The following is a 16833-nucleotide window of genomic DNA, read 5'->3' as shown; positions in this document are numbered from 1 at the left end:
TCACTACCTATTGCCCATACCCATGGGCTATGCATATAACTATATAAGTTCTTTGGTTTTTGTCTTCTCGTCCCCCGAGCCCCACATCGAGGTATGTGAGTCTGTTCCATGCCTCCATGCGTTGGATCTCATTTTATTGGTCAATTCATTTTGTTCCACAGATAAGTGAGATCATGTGATATTTGTCTTTCTCATTTTGGCTTATTCCACTTAGTATAATATTCCCCAAATGCATCCATGCTATCCCAAAGGGTAAGGGATCCCTCTTTTACTATGGCGTAATATTCCATAGTGTAAACGTCCCACAACTTTTTTATCCATTCATCTACTTATGGACGCTTGGGCTGTTTCCAAATCTTGGCTACCTATCTATAATAAAAGTGTAATATGCTAATTAGATTGGACAGCCGAACAACCTTCTGGATGACCACAACTATGACACACACTGGCGACAGGCCAGCCAAGGCGGGTGCGATGCAATTGGTGAGGGGACCACCCATCACCCCATGACCACCCTACATAAGGAGGCTCAGGCCACCAGCCGGCAGGGCAATCAATTGGGGGGGCACCACAATCTCCCCAAAGAGGGAGGCCCAGGCCATTGACCAGCAGGCTGCGGCAGGTGGGTGGGACCTCCCTCTATGAGGGGGATCCATCTCGGAGCCCCAGTCAGGTGGGCAAGGCCTACCTCTTCGGGGTGATGGATCACAGGACTCCCAGACAGTTAGAGCGCAGAGGCTGGGCTGAGGGACCACTCCCCGTGCATGAGTTTCATGAACTGGGCCTATAGTTATAAGTAAAATGGCTATGAACACAGGTGTGCATATATTCTTTCCCATTGGTATTTTGGGGGTTTTAGGGTTTTTTCCAGAAGTGGGATGACTGGGTCAAACAGAAGTCCTATTTTTAATTTTTTTGAGGAGACGCCATACTGTTTCCCATAGTGGCTTATACAAATCTGCATTCCCACCAGCAGTAATCACTGTTCCCTTCTCTCCACATCCTTGCCAGCATTTGCTGTTTGTTGATGTTTTTATGACAGCCATTCTGACAGGTGGGAGGTGATATCTCATTGTGGTTTTAATTTGCATTTCTCTGATGATTAGTGACTTTGAGTAGTTTTTCATGTGTCTCCTGGCCATTCCTATGTCCTCTTTGAAAAAATATATATTCATGTCATCTGCCAATTTTTTAATTGGATTGTCTTCTTTTTGTTGAGTCGCATGAGTACTTAACATATTTTGTATACTCACCTCTTATCAGATGGGTCATTGGTAAATATTTTCTCCCATGCAGTGGAATTCCTTTTCAATTTGATGATTTATTTTACTGGGAAGAACCTTATTATTTTGATGTAGTCCTATTTCTTTATTTTCTCCTTAGTTTACTTTGCCCTCGGAGTTGTAACCATAAACATACTGCTGCATAAAGAGGTCTGATATTTTACTGCCTATGTTTTTTACTACAGTTTTTATGTTTTCATGACTTCCATTTAAGTCTTTTATCCACCTTGAGTTTATTCTTGTGTACTGTGTCTAGTTTCATCAACTTGCATGTGTCTGTCAGGTTTTCCTAGCACTACTTGTTGAGGAGACAGTCTTTATTCCATTGTATGTTCTTACATTCTTTTCTTTTTTTTTTTAAATATATTTTATTGATTTTTTACAGAGAGAAAGGGAGATAGAGAGCTAGAAACGTCGATGAGAGAGAAACATCGACCAGCTGCCTCCTGCACACCCCCCACTGAGGATGTGCCCGCAACCAATGTACATGCCCTTGACTGGAATCGAACCTGGGACCTTTCAGTCCGCAGACTGACGCTCTACCACTGAGCCAAACCGGCTTCGGCTGTTCTTGCATTCTTTGTCAAATATTGACTGTAATGATGTAGGTCAATTTCTGGGATCTCTGTTCTGACCCATTGTTCTAGATGCCTGTTCTTGTGCCAGTACCAGGCTGTTTTGGTTATAATCGCTTTGTAGTATAGTTTGATACCTGGTATTGAGATCTCTCCTACTTCATTCTTATTTCTCAAGATTGCTACAGCTATTCACGTATTTTATGGTTCCAAATAAATTTTTAGAGTATTTTTCTAACTCTGTGAAGTATGCCATTGGAATTTTAATAGAGAAGGTAAATATTGTACCAGTCTTGCATTCCTGAAATAAATGCCACTTGATTATGATATATAATCTTTTTTAGCATATTGCTGGATCCAATTTGCTAATATTTAGTGAGGATTTTAGCATCTGTGTTCATCAAGGATATTGGCCTGTACTTTTCTTTGTAGTGTCTTAATCTGGTTTTTTAATTAGGATAATGCTGGCTTCATAAAAAGAGCTTAGAAGTGTTCCTTCCTCTTGAATTTTTTTGGACTATTTTGAGGATATGTGTTAGTTCTTATTTGAATTTTTGGTAGAATTCACCAATAAATCCATCCAGTTCAGGGCTTTTGTTTGCTGGAAATTTTTTAAATTATTGCTTCAATTTCATCAGCTGTTACTTGCCTATTCAGGTTTTCTGATTCTACCTAATTGAGTCTTGGAAGATTGTATGTTTCAAGGAATCTGTCCATTTCACCCAGGTTTGCCAGTTTGTTGGTATATAGTTGTTCATAGTATTTGCTTACAGTCCTTTGCATTTCTGTGGTGTCCATTGTTATATCACTTCTCCTCATCTGATTTATTTGCGTCCTCTCTCTTTGTTTCTTATAGAGTCTAACTAGTTCATCAATCTTGCTTATCTTTTCAAAGCAGCTCTTGGATTTATTAATCTTTTGTACTAAAGTTTTTAAGTCTCTATGTCATTTATTCCCGCTGATCTTTATTATTCCCTTCCTTCTACTTCCTTTGGATTTTCTTGCTGTTCCCTTTTATTTCCTTTAGATTTCAGATTAGTTTATTAGTCATTTTTCTTGTTTCTTAAGGTAGGAATTCGCTCTCAGAACTGCTTTCACTGTGTCCCAAACATAGGTTTTGTGTTTTGTTTTCTGTTTGTTTGTTTGTTTTTTCATTTGTTTCCAGGAAGACTTAATTTCTTCTTTGATCTCATCGATAACCATATTCATTGTTTAATAACATTCTACTAACCTCCATGTATTTGAGTATTTTTTGAGTATTTTATTGTACTTTATTTCTAACTTCATGTCATTGTGATCCGAGAAGATGCTTGGTGTTATATCAATCTTCTTGAATTTGTAGACTTTTTTTTGTGCAGTCGCATGAAGCCTATCTTTGACAATGTTCCATGTGCACTTGAATATACATTCTGTTGTATTGGGGTGAAATGTTCCACAAATATCAATTAGATCCATCTGATCTAGTGTGTCATTTAAGGCTTGTTTCCTTGTTTTTTGTCTGGAAGATTTATCCCAAGATCTCAATAGGGTGTTAAAGAACTGCTGTCAATCTGTCCCATAAAACCCATCAAGAGTTTTTTAATGTTCTTGAGTGCTCCTATATTGGGTGCATGTATGTTTACAAGGGTAATATTTTCTTTTTTAATCAATCCCTTTACTAGTATGAAGTAGCCTTCTTTGTCTCTTGTTATGGCCTTCATTTTAAAATCTTCTTTGTCTGATGAGTATTGCTACTCCAGTGTCTATTTTTTTTTTTCCTTTCCTTTTGCATGGAATATATTTTTCCATACTTTCACTCTCAGTCTCTATCTTTTTTTTCTGAGGTGTGTCTCTTGTAGATAGCACTCTAGTATATATGGGTCATGTTTCTTATCCAGTCACCCTATGTCTTTTGATTAGATCACTAAGTCCATTTAAATTTAAAATTATTATAGATATTTGTTGCCGTTTTTATTTTCTTTATGCCTATGCTCCCCTCTTCTTTTCTTCTTCTTGAAATAGTCCCCTTTACATTTCTTGCATTGCTGGCTTGGTGGCATTGTACTCCTTTAAGATCTTTTTGTCTGGAAAGCCTTTTGTTTCACATTCAAATTTACGTGATAGCCTCACTGGATACAGTAGTCTTTGATTTAGGACCTTGCTTTTAATTACTTTGCATACTTCAAGGCCACTCCTTTCTGGCCTGAAATGTTAGTTGCCATTCTAATGGGAAGTTAGTTGCCATTCTAATGGGAACCCCTTTGTATTAATTTTCTCTCTCTTGAGGCCTTTAAGATTCTTTGTTTTTAACATCTGCCATTTTAATTGTGATGTGTCTACATGTGGGTCTCTTGGAGTTCATCTTGATTAGGATGCTCTGTGCCTCCTGAACTTGTGTGGCATTTTCCTTAACCATGTTGGGGAAATTTTCTGTCATTATTTCTTTAAATTTGTTCTCTATTCCTTTCTCATCATCTGCCCTTTCTGGCATTCCTATATTTCATGTTGTCCCAGAGCTCCCTTAAGCTATCTTCTTACTTTTTAATTCTTTTTTCTATTTGCTGCTCTACTTGTGTATCTATTTCAAACCTTGTTTTCCAAGTCACTGATTCAGTTCTCTGCTTCATCCAATCTGTTTTTAATCCCTTCCAGTGTGGTCATATCAGATATATCATTCTTCATTTCTATCTGGTTCTTGTTAATGACCTCTATATCCCTTCTCATGCTATTGTAATTTGCACTAAAGCTCTTTAACATCTTTATAACCATTGTTTTGAACTCTATTTCTAATAGATTGCTTACCTCCATCTTATTTAATTCTTTTTCTGGGCATTCTTTCTCACTTTGGGGTTGTTTCTATGTCTCCCCTTATTAGCTATCCTATCTAATAAAAGAGTAACATGCAAATTAACTAACTCCACTACACACACAAACCACACCCCCAAGCCACACTCAACAGCCAATCAGGAGCAAATATGCAAATAAACACAAACAAGATGGCTACGGCCACAGAAAGCAAGAGGGAGGCTTGGGATTCCCTGGTAATGGAGGAAGCCAAGCTTTCCACCTGCCCTTGCTGGCCTAGGCCTCCACTCAAGACTACAAAGTTTAAATGATAGAAGATACATAAACCCCAACAGAAATGGCTGCCGCCATGGAGCAAGCAAAAGGCTTAGCTCTGCTCCAGGCTACAAAGTTTCAATTGTAGAAGATAAATAAATTCCAGATACCAGGGCCTCCATTTGGGTCGCCAGGGGGAGGGAGAGGGGCCATGGCCGGCCTACAAACCACCACAGGTCCCTCGCCCAGCTGCACCACACCCCAAGGGAACTCCCATCCTGATCCTGGACACCCTTCAGGGCAAACCAGCTAGCCCCAACCCATGCACCAAGCCTCTATTCTATCTAATAAAAGAGTAATATGCAGATTGACCATCACTCCAACACACAAGATGGCCACCACAAGATGGCCAGCAGGGGAGGGCAGTTGGGAGGGACCAGGCCTGCAGGGGAGGGCAGTTAAGGGCAAAAAGGCCAGCAGGGGAGCAGTTTGGCATCAATCAGGCTGGCAGAGGAGTGGTTAAGGGGTGATCAGGCTGGCAACCAGAAGCAGTTAGGGGCAATCAGGAAGGGAGGCAAACGAGCAGTTGGGAGGCATCAGTCCTGGATTGTGAGAGGGATCCCAGATTAGAGAGGGTGCAGGCTGAACTGAGGGACTCCCTCCCCAACCTCCATGCACAAATTTCATGCACCGGGCCTCTGGTCTCTTTATATTTGCTTCTATGTATTAGACAGAACTGCTATGCCTCCCATTCTTTGTGGGATGGCCTTACATTAAAGGTTTCTTGATGTGTCCAGTGGTATAGACTCTGTTCATCTGAGCTGGATGCTCTAGGAATGCCCCTTGTATGTGTTGTTTGGGCTCTCCTGTTGTAATTGGGAATTGACTGTTGATGCCTCATGTGGGAGGGATCTCCCCTCTGACTTTTTGCCAGTGAGGTTCAATCCCAATGTCTTCATGCCATCTGTCCAGTGGTCAGGGACTCCTTAGCACAGAGTCTGGGTCTGCCTTGAGTCTTATACCTTGATTAACCCTATTCTGGGCTGTACTTCCTTCTCCCACAGAGCTGGTACCACAGGTGTTAGCTGCAAGCACTTGAAGCCCTGCTGGCTTTTGCCTCGCTGAGCAGTCTGGGATGTCTATTGGAGGCGGGGGAACCAAACTGCTGTTTCTGACTAATTAGATCAGGCAAAGACTCAAAGCATCCAGAGAACCACTCTGCCTGCAGACTAATTGGATTCAGTCAAAGTATCCTCAAGCAATGGTCCACAGGTTCGGTAAGAGGTTTTCCAACAGGGTGGGACAATTGCTTCTGCCAAAAGGCTAATTTTTATTCTCAGTTTCTTCCTAGGACTCAGAAATTCCACATGGTGGGGCAAAAGAACATCCAATATTATGGGTCAACTGTCTTTACCCCAGGCAAAAATATCAGGATAGCACAGGTTTACCTGAGAAAGATGACCTCCACAGAATGAGAGAATAATTCAGCAAAGGTGTCTGCCTTCCAAGCCTTATCCCTGGACCCTAAACCCTGGCTTATGTTTATACAGCTCCAGTCCTCTCTGCCCACCCTTTGCCAGAGCACAAGGTGAGTGGCTGCACACAGAATTTTGTGCATTGGCCCTTTAAGAGGGTGCCTGCATTTCCATCCCTCTATCCCTGGCAGAAAGCAATCCATCTGATTTTCACAGCCTGATGTTATGTGGACACCTTTCTCAGTTCTGGTCCTCTATACTCGGGTGCCTAGCTTGAGGATTAAACCCCGAGTTCTCAGTGGCAACCCCCAACAGCTGAGATATCTCTCCATACTTCATCTGCTGTCTGTGGGAGCACATGCCCTTTTGTACCTCTGCCCTTCCTACCAGCCCTATGTGGTCTCTGTTTTCTGTCCTTGGTTACCAGGATTCTCTCCAGGTAGTCCTCAGTTCATTTTTCAGGGTGGTTCTTCTGTATTTTGCTATATTTCCATTTTGGTCCTGGGAGCATGTCTGTGAGCTTCCACTTACTCTGCCACCATTTTTAATCCCTTAGACTATCCATTTTAAATACCCAGTAGAAAACTTGGGTTAATCAATTAAATTACATTCAAAACATATGTAAATACCATTAACAAATAATTTTAGAAGAAGGAAAGCCTAAATCCAAAAATGGAATCTGCAGTTCTGGGCAATGAACCTGAGAAACAAGGGGGAGGCAGTCAACTAACTACATCATCAAATTGCCAACCTTAATGACTTAAAGGCTGATAAACAAAACCTAACCAAAAAAACGTAAAGGAGTAGCAGCAAGTGTGAAGAAAAAAAAAGAGTAGAGATGATTAATTCCATCTTGCCACTGGACTACTAACAGAAAAAAAATTCTTCTGCAGATTTCACTGTTTAGTATATTTAAACTTACCATAAACCCGATCTAGAATCAGACAAACCAGACTGAATATCCCTGGACCAATCATCAAATTGTTCTTGTTCATACAGTTTAAATTGCTCTAAGAGATCTTCAGCACTGCGATGGAAAGTTCGATATCCTGATGAGTCAGACAAAACAGCCTCTGCTATCTTGATGGCATCATCCACCTTAATAAGCCAAATTATAAGGATATTATTTAAAATCTAACGAAATTAGCATAAAATAAGCCCCATTCTCTGATCTTAGAAATTATTTTCCCATTCATCTATAAATAGTATAATAGAAGATTTTCCAGTGAATATAAAAATATCAACCTCAGGTCAGCAAAACACAGAGAATAATGCATACAAGGCATAATCTGAAGGTTAAAATAAGGGAAATTCAAGTGAAACTCCAAAAATTTTGCAATACTCCTAAATATATTAAGCAGCAGTTTTGACCCTTTGCTAAATGCTCTGGTTAATATCTTAAACAATGATAAATGGAATTTGAATGGCAATTTAAGGGAGAGAAATTCCTTCATAACTGTACAAAGAACAATGTAGCACCTTAGAAAGCTGAGAAAATTAAGCAGCATCAAAGTAAAACATCAAAAATACAAACTTGAATAAGTAAAAATCTCAAACATGTTAGCCTTAATAATACCCTATAACAGAGCTCTCCTTTTGAATATTTTTTACAAAGACACTTACCTGGAAAACTGCAGTTGTAATGATAAATGGTTTGATAATTATCTCCATACAAGGAATGAGAAGAACCATTACAACCTCCTCAGCACACTTTTTCAGAATTCTACTTTTCACATAAAAATTTAATGGATATACAAAGGAAAATAGAAAATGTCTTTTAATGTTTTCACTACAATTCTAGAGTAACTTCTATATTAATTTAGCAGATTTTACAATTAGTGTTCTTCAACTTTTATTCCAATAAATACCTTCAGTTCCAACTGGCGAACCCAAACTATATTATTAACAACCTCTGAAAGGTTTTTGCCAGAAAGTGGTCCAGATGCATCACCAGGTATTCCTCGGCTCCGGTTCTCAAAGTCTAATCGAAAATCTATAAAATTTAAATCAAATAAACAATTAGACACATTTAGCAAAGATTTCCTAACGGCTTTTGATGTTCCAAGAACTATGTCAAATATCATTGATAGAAAAATAATAAGAGTTAGTCCCTTAATGTAGACTTAATCCTAAATAGTATACAAGATAGAAAAAAGTGAGCTACAAAAATATTTTCTCCAGCAAATACTATAATCTCTGATAAACTTTTACCTTTAACTGAGTCCATAAGCCTTGCCAGTAAAGTTTCTCGTTCTAACATCAATTCTTTGCTTATAATTGGACGCTTCACCAACTCTTTGTATTTCAGAAATGCTTGAAGAAGCTAATATAAAATAAAATAATATATGTTTATCCCAAGTGGATTAACTTGGTATATAAAATATATTTCCTAAAATAGGCTAGAGAAAGTATTAGATGTAAAATATTTCAGTATTTTACCTGTTGTGGACTATCTTGAATTTCTGAAATATAATTTTTCAATTTTCCTGCTATTCTTCGTTCCACGGGTATAATAATTTTTTCATATTGAGACACTGCAGCTTTCCACAAAGGCTAAACAAATTGTCAATATTGTTAGACTTTAATATCTAAAAACTGCCTTTAAAAGAACAACACAAACAGGAAATTATATTTAGAAACATATATATTCAACCTCAGTATATGGATTATATTGCACTGGATTCAGGCCAGTAAAAGGTTCAAATACTCGAGCCAGGATTTTCTCTTCACTAGCAGGTAAAAAATGTAGAAGCTTCTCATGAATTATTCTAACATCCAAGACCTAAAACAAATATTAAAAATAAATTTATTTAAATAAGTAAATCTGCACAAATAAGTCTAAAACCTAAAGATACTGAGCAAGAATTTCTTTACCTAGGTCCTCTGAAACTATAATTTTGAGAATTACTCATCAATATTCAAAGTGATAAGCAAAGACATACTATATTAACATATCAATCAGTGTGCTCAAATCTAGTGAAAAAATATAATATCTAAATATTTTTAAATTTTGCTTAAAACTCATATATATTATAGTTCCTCTCCTCCTTATTATAGTACTGATGACAGTCATAATTCTGCATTAAATTGCAATTCTGATTATGAGACAATATTAACAATTCTTTTATGTATCATTTACAAACTACCGGAAAACAAATTATATTTTGTATCTTAAATTTTCCCAGTAATCAAGACATACTCAAAAAGGTTAAGTAAAAACACTATAATTTCCATATGAGTCAGAAATATCTGTACAAACTCATGATTTATTTTTATCCTGCTAAAAACAAAACACCAATTTAACAATTCTGGCCTAAAAGCATTGATAACTAAGTAAAATGTAACACTTCCTCAACCAGATTTTTGTTGCTAAATACCATTTTTTACTAAAAAGACCCAGGATATTTGGAAAAATTACTAATTCCAGGTATGAGACAGAAAATATAAAAGATGTGCTGGTACATTTTGGGAGACTTGAAAGTAAGGAAATTGTCAAACACTGTAATAGATGGAAACAAAACATAACACCTCATGGGTTCATAATAATTCTACTAAAAAACATTTCATTGATCACCAATGGAACTTACTATGATACTAACTTATTTATTCTTTTTTTTTTTTAAGTGATAAATAAAAGTAATTATCTATCCAGCTATTCCTATGCACACTTTATTTCAGAGTAACTAATAAATAGATGAGGAAAAGTTCTTCCACCATCACTAACAAATGTAGAAAGAACAACAGAATTAGAAAGTCCTCATTTTATATTATCTCATAATCATTAATGGCTGCTAAAATCATTAAGAAAAAAATGGAGAGCCGAAACCAGTTTGGCTCAGTGGATAGAGCCCAAGTCTGCCTGCAGACTGAGAGGTCCCAGGTTGGATTCCAGTCAGGGGCATGTGCCTTTGTTGCAGGCACATCCCCAGTTGGGGGTGTGCAGGAGGCAGCTAATTGATGTTTCTCTCCCATCGATGTTTCTGGCTCTCTATCCGTCTCCCTTCCTCTCTGTAAAAAGTCAGTAAAATATATATATTTTTTAAATGGAGAGCATTGTAACAGATGATCAGGCTAAACATACCTGAACCCACATATCAAACTAAAAGTTGGAAAGTACCTATGAAGCAGCTGAGACAATCAGAAAAATTGAACACTGGTTAGATATAAAATAATGTTAGGAAATAGTTATAATTTTGGTGGATGTGAGAGTGGTATTATGATTGTGGTATTAAGGGTGAAAGTATGATTTCTTGAATTGGCTTTTAAAATACTCTAGAAAAAAAAAAAAAGAAAGGCAGGTTAGACAAAGATGGAATAAGAACTAAATAATGTCAAAGGCTATTGAAATTGAGCAATGGATACATTGGTATTCATTATACTATTTTACTTTTAAATATGTTTTAAGTTTTTCATGGTGAAAAAGGTTTTTAAAAATCCCCCAAAGAACTATGATTCCTGCAAGCAGAAAAGAAAAAAGTCATATTTGCAGTCTTTTCATCTTCTCATTTTGCCTAACCCTTAAGTAATGAAAATTAAGCAGCTATTTCAAATATTTCCACTGAGTGATCCCCTAAAGAAGCTGTCCTTACAAACAATTTCAATAGGCAAGGGAATGTCTGATAGCTTACATACATGGACAAGTGGGCTGATTATCTTTTTTATAACAAAGAATGAAACAGAAGTCATAATTCATAGTTGAACACACACCAAAGAGAAAGGTGGAAACCAGCACTGTCATACCAGATGACTGTCATAAACTATTTCACATGAACTTCAACCCTATTCTCTCCCAAAAATATAAAGAGTTGCTTATAAATTATAAAATATATTCATAAATGTGAGGGCCTACTTCACAATTAAAGAAGAGCCAAGCCCGGGCCCGTGGCCTTAGTGGTTAGAGTGTCAGCCTGGGAACAGAAGAATCTCAGATTCCATTTCCATTATATTTCAAAGGCAAGTATATGGGTAACAGGCTCAATCTCTCTCTCTCTCTCTCTCTCTCTCTCTCTCTCTCTCTCTCTCTCTCTCTCTCTCTCTCTCTCTGTCCCTTCCCTCCCCCTTCCACTTTCTCTGAAAATCAATGGAAAAAATATCCTCGGGTGAGAATTAACAACAAAAAAGACAGAGCCAAATAATCAAACGATACCTCTTCAAGGCGTTTGCCAAGTTTGCCCAGTGTTTCAGGGAAATACTTTCCACTTTTCCATGGGTGAGGAACATAGCGCTGCCACACCTGGCCTGTGAGGTGACTACAGGCGGTCACCCACTGCTCACAAATGGAAATTCCAGCTTTCATATTTTCCTTCACAAGATAATAAGGATCTTCCCACAGCTTCAAAGTTCCCAACTTTCTCTGAACAAATCTTCCAAATGAACCACCTAATAAAATATAAAGCAAGCTTCTTCATGGAAATGCCTTTTTACAAAATAATTATAGAATACATGCCTACAACAGAATTAACATACAAGTTAGTAAACTAAGGTTGTATGAAATACCACAATGCCCACCCTTAAATCTGCACTGTCAATAACAAATATTTTTTAAAATTACAAAATAAGTTCTAAATTAATAAATGCATAAGGACTAAAAATATATATAAATTTAGTTATATTAATGACCAAAGAATGTGACACAATTTAAATTAACCAACTATATGCAAATATCAATTTAAATAATTCTGTATAATTTGCTTTCAGAGTTACTTGAAGCAACAATTACTACTTTAAGAAGCATTCTTAGTAAGAACTTAAAGAAAAAGAAACAGAAAACAAAATAAAACAGGCTTCCAAAATTTCAAGTTTATTCTTTACTAGTACCTATGACGTCTAAGAGATGCAGCATTCGTGACTCAGGGTAATGATCATGCTCCGTTTGTCTCCACACGTCATCGACAACGTCTCGAGTAGTCTCTACCAGGTCAACGACTTCCAGTAAGGATAGATTGTCCAAGTTATAAAACTCCTGAAACCAAAATGCATTCATTTTTAAATATAATCATCTCTTTACTTTGGGCAATATAGTCTAAATGTTCTGACTTTTTCAACTGCTAAAACTCTAACATTTGTCATATTTTCTCCTTTTTCTATCAGATATACAAATACTCTTTAAGTACCTTCACAAACATAAATTTCATGAAAGCCAGAAAAAAAATATGAATTGCAAAAAAAAAAAAAAAAATCTATTCATTTATTTTTAACCTTGGCCTAATTTTCTTTTAACTTTGGATGCATTTATTTTATTTACTCAAATAAAGGTAGCCATAATGCCATATATATACAATAACCAATGTAGTTGGCATATTTTCATTCATTTACTGCATTGTATAATGTTACCAATAATACAAGGCTTATTATTCTATATTTCATCACTGTTATAAAAAGAGTTTGAAATTATTCCAAATACTTCATTAAAATATTTTTGAAATAATATTAGAAACAAATAGAAAATTACTTTATATTTATTTTGAAAAGATTTTTTTTATGATTGTAATTAAAATGGTCACTTATTTGACCTCTCTTAGATACATCAAGGCATGATCAATCAAATAAGTAAAATCTAAGGGTTTTTAAGTTATAAATTAATTCAAAATGCTGAATAAAGTGAACATTCCTTCAAAAGAACATATATTATCTCCATATAAATAAACCTCTATTTGTGTTTTAGGTTTTTGTTTTTCCCTAATTACCTGCAGAAAAGTAATTATGTTTGAGAAAAATATTTATTAGAGATTACAATCTAACTTTTAAAACTTTTGGATTTTTTAAAAATATATTTTTGTTAATTTCAGAGACGAAGGGGGAGAGAGAGAAAGATACAGAAACAGCAATGACGAGTGAGACTCATCCATCAGCAGCCTCCAGCATGCCCCATCAGAGTTCTAGTCAATGACCCAGGCAAGTGCCCTGACCTGGAATAGACCCTGATCTCCTTGTTCATGGGTCAATGCTCAACCACTGAGCCACACCACCTGGGCAAAATGTTTAGATTTTTTAGCTTGTACTCATATTAAATACCGGTGGTATACATGTTAAATAAGCCTTGCTATTTATAAAGGATATATTTTTTTGTAATCATTAAGTAATGATTTTAAAACAGATAAATTTATTAAACGTACAATTCTAAAATACTTTTATCAAAAGCCTAACATATAATATATATGAATTACATACTCTTGAAATTGTTTCAAATAATTCTTTAAAATAAATGGCTCTTTCTCTATTACTCTGTTTATTTCCACGATGAGTTTGTTCTATCCAAAACTGGAACTCATCATTTGGTGTAAGAATACCTGAAAAAGTGAAAAGGAAAAAACATGTCAATTGAAAATGAAAAGCCAGAAAGTAATTTGGTTTATTCTCAGATTTTGAATATTTCCTGTTTTCTTGAGGATGCATTGAAAAAAAATATTTTGTAATTTCTATCAACAGAAAGTTCTTACTTGAATCCACCAGAAATAACAGCACCAAATTTATACTTCACATTGTTTATTGCTGAAAATGATTCCTTCATGCTTTTGTAAGCCTATCAGACATATACTGTCAGTCTACTTACATCTATGAATTTGCTTCTCAGACACAAGTCTTTCCTAAATCTAATTCCAAAACCATTCATGCTACTGAATATGATTTAATCAATGTTTGCAATTTAAATTCAAAATACAAGCAAGTTAAAATAGTTTTACTTTTAAATGTGCTTTTACATTTTCCAATGAACTGGATGATCTCTACTTGCCTAATCACATGCTGGAAATGAAAGCACTGTTCTTTCTGTGTCTGTGGAACTAAAAACGCATTTAATTTACTAATTAAGCAATAAATACATTTTCCCCAATATTTTAAAATAATGTCTTATGTATGTCAGATGAGTAATAATTTAACTATAAACATAAAATTATAATTAATTTCAGATAAGAAACGTTTTAAAATAAAAGTCACTGGCCTATTATCTTTACAAAGTATACAATTAGGGTCAATCCTCATTATTCAAGAATCAATTATATTTTCTATTCTTTTGAATTGCACATTATTAAAGATTACACGTTTGTCTTCCCCAAATCCATATAAATCTATTCATATAACAGAAGCTCAGGCTCAGAGAAGACCCAAACTTGTGGGAATAAATCTCTGAAGAAATATATTAATATACTTATAAGACAATTGTTTTGTCTTTGATTAAGCTATCATTATATACCTCGTGTGTCATCTTCCTTAAATTTCAGTTTTGATAAATTAGTGTCTGATCTTCGTAGAACTATACCCAATCCAGCTTCTAGTTCACTCAAAAGATTCTGAAGTTTGGGATCAAAGTTTCTACTCCATTCCTGATCCTAATAAAAACAGACAAAAGCAAACACTGATCAAAAGCTTACCAATCAAATTGACTTCCTAAAACACTATCAAAGACTAAGCCCACATATGCTTATTTCACTCAAAGCTTGACACGACCTCCGTCTCATTGTAGGAGAAAAAAGAAGTCATTACAGCAATGTAAGAGCTTACGTGGACTGCATTTTATGTATTTCTCCAATCTTCATCAAAGCTTACTTTAAAACTTTTTTAATTAAAAGAATATGCACTTAAATTTAAAAATTAAAATACTAATGATATTAATAGCATATAAAGTAAAACTTACATTTCTATTTATGAAAGTATTTATCCAAATAGTCGAAGATTAAAAAAAAAAAAAGTGACTATACAGCTACTTTACTCACCTTTAACAACATTGGTGCAAATACCTGCCGCACTGCTTGATAAAGGGAATTTATAGGTGATTCTAACATCGATGAAACAAGAATGTTGTTATGTAGGTTCTGATCGGTAATCACTTCAGGTCTCAGCTTGAAAAACACCAGCACTTTATCCTTTGTGTCAGCAGAATCGATCTAAAGTGATAAATTATTTTAATTTTATCTTCATAAAAGTTAATTTTTAAAAGAAATGTTCCCTAATATATTGTGTCCCTGTAACGTTATCGCTTGGGGAAATAGTTATATAAAAATAATTATATAGCATATCACAACCAATCTATCTCCACTCCTTAAGACTAAGACCTGGGCTCTGCCCTGACTGGTGTTGGTCAGTGGGTAAAGCCTCGGAGTGAACACTGGAGGATCTCAGATTCGATTCTTGATCAAAGGCACGGACCTGGGTCCCAGGTTCAACCCCATCCCCAGGTGAGGTGCAGGCGGAGGCAATCCACCCATGCGTCTCTGTGTGCATCTTCCCCGCCCTTCCACTCTCACTAGAAGACTCGGTGGAGAGTCCTCAGGTGATGATTAGCAACAACAAAAATGAAAATGTGGCCCTCACTGGTTTGGCTCAGTTGTCAGCCTGTGAACTGAAGGGTCCCAGGTTCGATTCCGGTCAAGGGCATGTACCTTGGTTGTGGGCACATCCCCAGTAGGGGGTGTGCAGGAGGCAGCTGATCGATGTTTCTCTCTCATCGATGTTTCTAACTCTCTCTATAAAAAAAAAAAAAAATCAATAAAATATATTTTTTTAAATGAAAAAAAAATGGAAATTTGGCAAGTTGGGTATCCACTTTTTCTTTCTTTCTCTCTTTCTTTTCTTTTAAAGAATATCATTGTTCTGTTCAGGAAAGCTGCTTTGGTCGGGTGGGATGCAAGCCTGTGGGATGCAAGCTTGGAGGCAGCCATGGGCTCCTGAGGACAGGGAAGCTGAGGAGGGACCGGGGACCCGCATCGCCGCGGGTCAGCCCGGGGGCACTCGCAGGGGCTGGGGCGGGTGCGGGGAGCCGTACCGCGTTGGAGAAGGAGAGGCCGGCGTCGGAGCGCTGCACCCGGAGCAGCATCTGGTTGCCGTCGTCCAGGAAGTTGTTGATCTCGGGGCTTTGGTGGTCCCAGGGCTGCGAGTCCAGCCCGAAGTAGTTCTGGGTGGTGGTGAGGACGAAGAGCTTGCGGACGTCCTCGGCCCGGCCCGCCATCCTCCGCAGAGGCGAGAGGAGGGGAGCGCGGGAAGAGGGGGAAGGAGAAACCTGCGCGAGGGAAGCAAGGAGCAAAGCTCCGCTCCGGTGCGAGCCCGCGGCGGCCTGCAGCGCTCCGGGAGCCCGAGCGGTCGCTATGGCGACGGAGCCGGCGGCGGCGGGGGCGCGCACGGACGTCCCTCGGGCGCGCGCACGCACGGCTCCGGGAGCCCGAGGACCGCCTCTACTGCATCCATCGCAGGGGATTCTAGCGAGCGTGTGTCAGGTAGCAAAACCTGCCTTTTGTTCTTTCTCCTGGCTCCCCAGAACGCATTTTTATTTTCTTTATTTTTTTAAATATATTTTATTGATTTTTTTACAGAGAGGAAGGAAGAGGGACAGAGAGCTAGAAATGTCCATGAAAGAGAAACATTGACCAGCTGCCTCCTGCACACCCCCTGCTGGGGATGTGCCTGCATCCAAGGTACCTGCCCTTGACCAGAATCCAACCTGAGACCCTTCAGTCCGCAGACCTACGC

General features: G+C 37.5%; 1 protein-coding gene across 3 annotated transcripts in view; it reads right to left on the bottom strand.

Moving 5' to 3' along the window:
* The window catches only part of DYNC2H1 (dynein cytoplasmic 2 heavy chain 1), a 245015-nt gene extending 228533 nt beyond the window's left edge, over positions 1-16482 (bottom strand). For all 3 annotated transcript variants that reach the window (XM_084893697.1, XM_084893698.1, XM_084893699.1), the window contains exons 1-11: positions 16133-16482; positions 15084-15254; positions 14564-14699; positions 13543-13661; positions 12190-12334; positions 11519-11751; positions 9026-9154; positions 8812-8925; positions 8584-8695; positions 8241-8365; positions 7295-7470 (exon numbers count right to left, since the gene is read on the bottom strand). In XM_084893697.1, coding sequence (XP_084749823.1) covers positions 7295-7470; positions 8241-8365; positions 8584-8695; positions 8812-8925; positions 9026-9154; positions 11519-11751; positions 12190-12334; positions 13543-13661; positions 14564-14699; positions 15084-15254; positions 16133-16315 — 1643 coding nt within the window. In that variant the 5' untranslated portion in view covers positions 16316-16482. The remainder of the gene's footprint in view (positions 1-7294; positions 7471-8240; positions 8366-8583; positions 8696-8811; positions 8926-9025; positions 9155-11518; positions 11752-12189; positions 12335-13542; positions 13662-14563; positions 14700-15083; positions 15255-16132) is intronic.
* Between the last annotated feature and the right edge of the window lie 351 nt (positions 16483-16833).

Source organism: Pipistrellus hanaki, assembly GCF_964339955.1.
Source record: "Pipistrellus hanaki genome assembly, chromosome: 9".
NCBI classification, from domain to species: domain Eukaryota; kingdom Metazoa; phylum Chordata; class Mammalia; order Chiroptera; family Vespertilionidae; genus Pipistrellus; species Pipistrellus hanaki.
Note: the sequence above shows the minus strand (reverse complement) of the source record. Positions and strands in the feature narration are given on the sequence as shown.